This window comes from Oncorhynchus nerka, linkage group LG16 (assembly GCF_034236695.1).
Source record: "Oncorhynchus nerka isolate Pitt River linkage group LG16, Oner_Uvic_2.0, whole genome shotgun sequence".
Lineage (NCBI taxonomy): Eukaryota > Metazoa > Chordata > Actinopteri > Salmoniformes > Salmonidae > Oncorhynchus > Oncorhynchus nerka.
Window position 1 is genome coordinate 27,922,100 of NC_088411.1, and position 8,113 is coordinate 27,930,212.

Sequence of the window (8,113 nt, forward strand, 5' to 3'; positions counted from 1 at the left end):
AATGCTCACAGAAATATAATACAATAATATACTAACGACAATACAATGTCCAACTGCACCTTATCATAAAAACTGATAAATACAGCTGCAGGATTTACACTGCTATTTTTAGAGTCAACAAGATATATTTCAAGAACAGGAATCTCACACAGGCCTATTTTTAATTCAGAAATACTCCTATATCCCTCAGGACTTGACACTGTGACCTGCAGGCTACTGGAGCAGAGTCTTATCAAGTACAAAGGACATGGTACAAACAACTACAGCTGCTCAGTGGTCATCCATTGAAACTCATTGTACCTTGCAGATAGGGGCACAAAGACAAGGGTGATGAAACAAAAGAGGTTGTCTTGGTCATACCAATAGTTTGAAAGGCAATTAATACAGTACAATACAGTCATTTTCCTTGTGTCAGCACCATAATCATTTTCATGATCTTGTTTGTGGTAGTGATACTACTAGACTTAACCTGTGACACACTCAACCAGCCTCTTCTGTGGCCTTTTAAGGACAGGTAAAATGAGTGATGTTGGTAGCCTACTAAATGGATGTCTGAATGTCAGATCTAGCCTACAGTTCAAGCTGTGTTCTCTAAAAAAGGCAGCTGCTGACCATGCACATGCCTCCACATGCTTGCCATAACAGACCAACATTTATAAGGGCACCATTCAAAATAGTTTACCAGCAATAATGTTTTAATGAGTTACTCTGTAGTTATGAACATGTCCTTTGACATGAGTGATCCAAAAAAATCATAACTGACAGGCCTACTATGGAATTGACTTTTTTGGTAACATTTTGCATTCATTAAGCTACATAGTCTACATAGTTTATCTTTATAAAACAGTTATAACACAATTTGAAATTGCGAAATTGTTATATTGGTTCATGCCAAATAGTGACCTTATGACTGCACTGCTATTGATTATACCTATTATTGTTATTATTAATATTACTAGCTAGTAAGCCTGTATACAGAATTATGTGAAGTGTTAAACACTTATATAGTAGCCTCGTCCAAATAACAAATTGTAAGTTCAATGATATATTTTTTGTGGCACTTTTCGTTGTTGTCTTTAAATAGCAGCATATATGAGGTAAGGACCTCTCATCATGTACCTTTTTACCGTATGACCTTGTGCGTGTCGAACTCAAGCTGCATGTGTCAGTCAGCTGTTTATGGCAAGTGCGAGTGGGTATCACGAACGGAAGCGCATAGTTGAGAAGTTTTGTCACCGTCCGCGCAATAAATCAGCTCTGACTGACTAGCCATTAGGCAGGCATTCTGCGATGTCACCTTATCTATGAGGAGGGTGCAAATGATTGAAGGTGTCTAGCGGTTAAGGAATTACATTTTTACAAGCCAGCAATGGTGACATCAGCGCATACCACGGACGCATGCCAGGCGTGACCACTGACGAGACACCTTGGCTGGGGCTGCGCGAGATGGTAAAGGGTGAATAGCGGGAAACATGACCTCATTTCTGTTTTTTTTTTGGTTCCTAATCACAAACTCGTAGGCTATATAAGAGATGATGGATCTCATCCTCACCCAGAACAGAATTGAGACTGGCCACTTCGGGAGTTGAGACACTGGAATACTTTTTATCACACAGACAGACTAGACATGGGACTGCACAGCGTTGAAGAGCTGGTAGGTTGTTTTTTGCATGTGTGATCGGGATTCACTCTGCCTAATCTATTATTTCCTCTGGGTTTGGGCATTCTAGATGTTGTTGCTGACAATATTAGTCTCTGATAGGTAGACAGGGCCGGCTCCAGGCATAAACGCTTAGGGCCTCTGTCTGGCTCTCAATTAATTTACTGTTGAGAGTTAGACTCGTAGAATATATATATAAGGTGCAAGTTCGAAATTTGGTTCTGCATCAGCAATTTTTATCTTGTTATGCCAATCACTGACAGTCACTCAATTAGCAATGTCAACTAACAATTTTTATATTGGTAAATTAGTCTAGCCAGCTATCTAAACTTGTAGTAATCATAGCTGAATAGCAATCGTGCATGCAGGGCACATGCCTAGAGGCCCTGTCCTCCAGGGGGCCCTCATACATTTTTAAGTCCCTCTCACTATGATATTACTAAAATGGTATAAATCATGGCAAAATGTATAGAATTTCAGGAAATGTCTTATAAAATTGCTGTGTAGAACTGCAGAGCACTAGTTTTACAACGGCAACATTTTCTCTACACCCCATGGCGAAATATGTAGAATTGCAGGAAATGTACTTTAAAACAAAAAAATCTCTCTGCTGTCAAGAGGGGAGCCACTAAAATGTTTTGCCTGCAAGGGGGGGGGGGGGGGGGCAACCAAATCTCGTTTAGGGCCCCCAAAAGGCTAGAGCCGGCTCTGTAGGAGATCTTTCCGTTTGGTAATCTCCATTTTTCAATCTTTCCACACATTTCAGACTTGATTTTCCCTCATGACAACTGTATCAATCTCCTACAAAAATGTCCATTAATTATAATCCACATAATAATTCACATTAATTCCTGTTACTGCAGGATTTTTTTTCTGATGTAGCAAACATGCTCAAATTAAGATCCTACATCTATCTGTACATACAATTAACAAAACATTATGGTTTTCATTTGGTCCAAAATAATCCAGCAGTTGGTTGTCTGCCCAGTCATCTAAAAGGGTTGGCTTTGATCAGTCTGTAAATGAGTTGGACATTAGACAGCACACATTTCTCTATTAGCACCCCAATACTTCCTTCTTTGGTCCTTTATTAGGACAGAAACATCTCACAGAGGGAAGGCTTTGTTGTGAATGGCTACCTGTCCTCTATTCTGTTTTTTCCTTTCTTGGAATAGAAAGTACTGCTTAGGTGGATGGCCAGCTCATCTCCAATCTGTTTTCTCTCCCAGGTCACTGGTAAAAGGTGTGAGGGAAAGGAGGCAGGCCAGCACCTATCGGGGGCGTGTTCAGAGAGTGTGTACGAGGCAGCCGTCAACCAGGAGAAACAGGATGGCCGGAGGTCACACAAAGACCTTATCCCAGAGGAGAATGAGAACAGCACTCAGGAGGAGATCACAGTTGTCAATCTCAATGTGAGTTTTTATTTCCTCATATGCTTAGTACTCAATTAGAAACACTGAACATTCTACTTGCCTTCCAAAATGTGGCCCAACATTCTGTATACCTTATTCCTTTTCAGACCGACAAATCAGGCCGGCTGAAACTAGAGACCGTGGATGACCTTTTCAACATCCTGAAACTGAGGAAGAGGAGGAGGGAGAGGAAGGTGCAGAACAGGAAAGAACCAGAGCCAGAGATCATTGTACGTCCCGCCACTATTCACTCTACACAATCTTTCTCTCCTTCTTTCTTTAAAATTCCTCACCATAATCAAGAAGAGGGAATTCAATGTAGAAAGGCCGGCAACGGATTAAAACAAGTCAAACGGCACTAAGCTAATGCAACATGTCTCTTTTCATTGTCACACAGCCCGACACAGTGGATGAAGACACGTTCCTGAAAGCAGCTATGGAAAATAAACTGCCTGTGATTGAGAAGTACCTGTCAGATGGAGGTGACCCCAACGTCGGTGATCATGTGAGTACCGCATCATGTCTCTCTTATGATGACACATGGACAGCCATCTAAGTCAGTCTTTTGACATGCCAGAAGCTACATCGATTGAGATACAACATCTTGAGTTACAGACAGCCGAAGGCCAATATAACACTAGTCTCACAATGCCACAGGACAAGTAACAGGAAGCCAAACGAATCTCACTTAACTCTGTCTGCCCTCCCTCTCTTACAGTTCCTAAGGACAGCACTACACAAAGCCTCATCCAAGGGCCATGTGGAGATTGTGAAGAGACTGCTGGAGGCTGGGGCTTCCATTGAGAAGAAAGACAGAGTAAGTTCTCTCTCTCTTTCTCTTAGTCACAAACTCAGATACTCACGCAGTCATGCAAGCATACACGCACTCTCACTCACTTGCTCACTCAATCACTCATCAGAGCTCTAATTACATACAGTACATGGGAAATGGTTCAGAATGGCTGGGAACTGTCATCATCCTAACACTGTTTGTTTTGCCCACTCCCTCCAGTTGGATGCCACTTCAGTACACTGGGCCTGCAGGGGAGGCAGCTTGACTACTCTGGAGCTGCTTCTCAATGAAGGAGGGAAGTTCAACTCCAGAGACAAGGTACAACACTGAGACAGAGAGCCCTTAAACCCAATTTGTGATGCCCAACATCAAAAACATATAGGGTTTTACTTAGGGATATATACAGTCCAGAGCCATATATAGAGCATATTAAATGGTATATGGATAGTTGAGCAGTCTGTGTTTGTGGTCTGACCCCCCCCTCTCTGTTTTCTCTCAGCTGCGCAGCACTCCTCTCCATGTGGCAGTGAGGACGGGACACAATGAATGTGCTGAGCACCTCATCCACTGTGGAGCAGACGTCAACGCTAAAGACAGAGTAAGACATACAAACCCTAATATGACAAATGCAAGCATGGGGCAAATCACAGAGAGGCTTCGCAAACCCACCAATTGTACTCCATGCTATCATTTGTACTCCCGCTATCATCCAGAAGGCGAGGTCAGTACAGGTACATCAAAGCTAGGACCGAGAGACTGAAAAATAGCTTCTATCTCAAGGCTGTTAAATAGCCATCACTTGCCGGCTACCACCCAGTTACTCTTAGAGGCTGCTGCCCTATATATAGTACATGGACTTGGAATCACTGGCCACTTTAATAATGGAACACTAGCCACTTTAATAATGTTTACATACTGCTTTACTCATGTATATACTGTATTCTATTCTACTGTATTTTAGTCAATGCCACTCCGTCATTGCTCTTCCTAATATTTACATTACCGATCAAAATGTTTTGGGTCACTTAGAAATGTCCTTGTTTTTGAAAGAAAAGCTTATTTTTTTTGTCCATTAAAATAACATAAAATTGATCAGAAATACAGTGTCGACATAGTTAATGTTGGAAATGACTATTGTAGCTGGAAATGGCTGATTTTTAATGGAATATCTACATAGGCGTACAGAGGCCCATTATCAGCAACCATCACTCCTGTGTTCAAATGGCACGTTGTGTTAGCTAATACAAGTTTATCATTTTAAAAGGCTAATTGATCATTAGAAAACCATTTTGCAATTATGTTAGCACAGCTGAAAACTGTTGTCCTGATTAAAGAAGCAATAAAACGGGGCCTTCTTTAGACTAGTTGAGTATCTGGAGCATCAGCATTTGTGGGTTCGATTACAGGCTCAAAATGGACAGAAACAAATACATTTCTTCTGAAACTCGTCAGTCTATTCTTGTTCTGAGAAATGAAGGCTATTCCATGCGAGAAAATTGCCAAGAAACTAAAGATCTCGTACAATTCTGTGTACTACTCCCTTCACAGAACAGGCCAAACTGGGTCTAACCAGAATAGAAAGAGGAGTGGGAGGCCCCGGTGCACAACTGAGCAAGAGGACATTAGAGTGTCTAGTTAGAGAAACAGACGTCTCACAAGTCCTCAACTGGCAGCTTCATTAAATAGTACCCACAAAACACCAGTCTCAACGTCAACGGTAAAGAGGCGACTCCGGGATGCTGGCCTTCTAAGCAGAGTTCCTCTGTCCAGTGTCTGTGTTCTTTTGCCCATCTTAATCTTTTATTTTTATTGGCCAGTCTGAGATATGGCTTTTTCTTTGCAACTCTGCATAGAAGGCCAGCATCCCGGAGTCGCCTCTTCACTGTTGACGTTGAGACTGGTGTTTTGCGGGTACTATTTAATTTATATTTAATGAGGCTGCTAAATATGTGTATGTGACCAATACATTTGGATTTGATTTGATTTGCACTATTGTATAGTATGGTTGTGTATTGCGTTTTTAATAGCTACTTTGTTTATGACCAGGATGGAGACACACCCATGCACGATGCAGTGAGGATAAACCGATTCAAAATGATCAGGCTGCTGCTGATGTATGGAGCCAGTCTTAAAACTAAGAACAGTGTAAGTACTCCATAATCTTCCAACATGTCTGTCCTCATACAATTTTGGCTCATCTTTTCACATTCATTGAGTATATTCCAGTGACGTCGGTATGATTGTTACTGGCTATTGTGTGAGCATAGCACCATTTACAGTCCATTTGAATATTGATGTTTGATACAGTAAGGTGATCCATTTTACAAATGCTTAGTTCATTTGGATGTTTGTGTTTTTTCCCCTTGCAGGAAGGCAAGTCCCCTAGTGAGAATCTTCTGGCCTGGCAGAGTGGTGCTAAAAACCTCCTGTGTAACATCAACAATGTTAAATAGAACAATGACTTCTCAAGGTCTTGGGGAGATCTATGGCTATTGAAATCCATCCATTCATTCAGATTGTCATTGATAACTGATACTGATAGAATTGTTGAATGCCGATATTGCTGGCCAATGTTAGAGCTGTAGCTTCCATGCATTTTGATGTTGTGTTGAAGTTGGCTATTGAGATTCTGGGGAGATTTATGTGATTGTTGGTTTTATTTTTATTTCACCTTTATTTAACCAGGTAGGGCAGTTGTGAACAAGTTCTCATTTACAACCTGGTCAAGATAAAGCAAAGCAAAGCAAAAACAACAACACAGTGTTACACATAAACAAACGTACAGTCAATAACACAATATAAAAATCTATGTACAGTGTGTGCAAATGTAGAAGAGTAGGGAGGTAAGGCAATAAATAGGCCATAGAGGCAAAATAAATGACAATTTAGCGTTAACACTGGAATGATGATGATGTGCAAGTAGAGATACTGGGGTGCAAAAGAGCAAGAGGATAAGTAACAATATGGGGATGAGGTAGTTGGGTGTGGTATTTCCAGATTGGCTGTGTAAGCTGCTCTGACAGCTGATGCTTAAAGTTAGAGAGGGAGATATATAAGACTCCAGCTTCATGGATTTTGCAATTCGTTCCAATCATTGGCAGCAGAGAACTGGAAGGAAAGGTGGCCAAAGGAAGTGTTGGCTTTGGGGAAAACCAGTGAAATATACCTGCTGGAGCGCGTGCTACGGGTGGGTGTTGCTATAGTGACCAGTGAGCTGAGATAAGGCGGGGCTTTACCTAGCAGAGACTTATAGATGATCTGGAGCCAGTGGGTTTGGCGACGAATATCTAGTGAGGGCCAGCCAACGAGAGCATACAGGTCGCAGTGGTGGGCAGTATATGGGGCTTTGGTGACAAAACGGATGGTACTGTGATAGACTACATCCAGTTTGCTGAGTAGAGTGTTGGGGGCTATTTTGTAAATGACATCGCCGAAGTCAAGGATCGGTAGGACGGTCAGTTTTACGAGGGTATGTTTGGCAGCATGAGTGAAGGAGGCTTTGTTGCGAAATAGGAAGCTGATTCTAGATTTAATTTTGGATGCTTAATGTGAGTCTGGAAGGAGAGTTTACAGTCTAACCAGACACCTAGGTATTTGTAATTGTCCACATATTCTAAGTCAGAACTGTCCAGAGTAGTGATGCTAGTCAGGCGTGAGGGTGCGTGCAGCAATCGGTTGAAGAGCATGCACTTAGTTTTACTTGCATTTAAAAGCCGTTGGAGGCCTCGGAAGGAGTGTTGTATGGCATTGAAGCTCATTTGGAGGTTTGTTAGCACGGTGTCCAAAGAAGGGCCAGATGTATACAGAATGGTGTCGTCTGCGTAGAGGTGGATCAGAGAATCACCAGCAACAAGAGCAAGAGCAAGACAAATGCAATTGCATGTACTGTGGGATTTTACAAGGTGATATGTTACTGGAATACTTACAGTACAATTGTATGCTCAAAAGACTGAACAAAAAATGAGTATTAACCAAAGCTAGTTTCTGGTTACATTCACCTGTTTCAGTCTAAACACACAGACAGAAGTGATAGTAGTGAGCTGGAATGGAAAGTTGTTGTTGGTTTAGAGAATGTTTTAAATAGGAGATAATTTGAGTGATATTTTTGATGTTTTTTTTTTTTGTTGAAAAGACTAGAATGCAAAGCGTCAAGAGACCTCACTGAGTTTTGTATTTATTGTAAAGTTAATCTGTATATTATGCTTGTTATTTATTGTTTGTTTAAGTCAATAAACCAATCTGATATTT

General features: G+C 41.3%; 1 protein-coding gene across 1 annotated transcript; it reads left to right on the top strand.

Moving 5' to 3' along the window:
• Window positions 1–1,483: 1,483 nt before the first annotated feature.
• LOC115144616 (ankyrin repeat domain-containing protein 1) lies at window positions 1,484–8,113 on the top strand. The gene is made up of 9 exons (XM_029685654.2): window positions 1,484–1,654; window positions 2,890–3,072; window positions 3,180–3,302; window positions 3,470–3,577; window positions 3,791–3,889; window positions 4,085–4,183; window positions 4,365–4,463; window positions 5,912–6,010; window positions 6,235–8,113. The coding sequence occupies exons 1-9, from the start codon at window positions 1,628–1,630 to the stop codon at window positions 6,316–6,318; spliced, it is 921 nt and encodes a 306-aa protein (XP_029541514.1). The 5' UTR covers window positions 1,484–1,627; the 3' UTR covers window positions 6,319–8,113.

Coding starts and splice junctions, on each gene's coding strand:
- LOC115144616 (XM_029685654.2), top strand. CDS start 1,628: ATGGGACTGCACAGCGTTGAAGAGCTG. Junction 3,890..4,084: donor CCATTGAGAAGAAAGACAGA/GTAAGTTCTCTC, acceptor CACTCCCTCCAG/TTGGATGCCACTTCAGTACA. Junction 6,011..6,234: donor GTCTTAAAACTAAGAACAGT/GTAAGTACTCCA, acceptor TTCCCCTTGCAG/GAAGGCAAGTCCCCTAGTGA.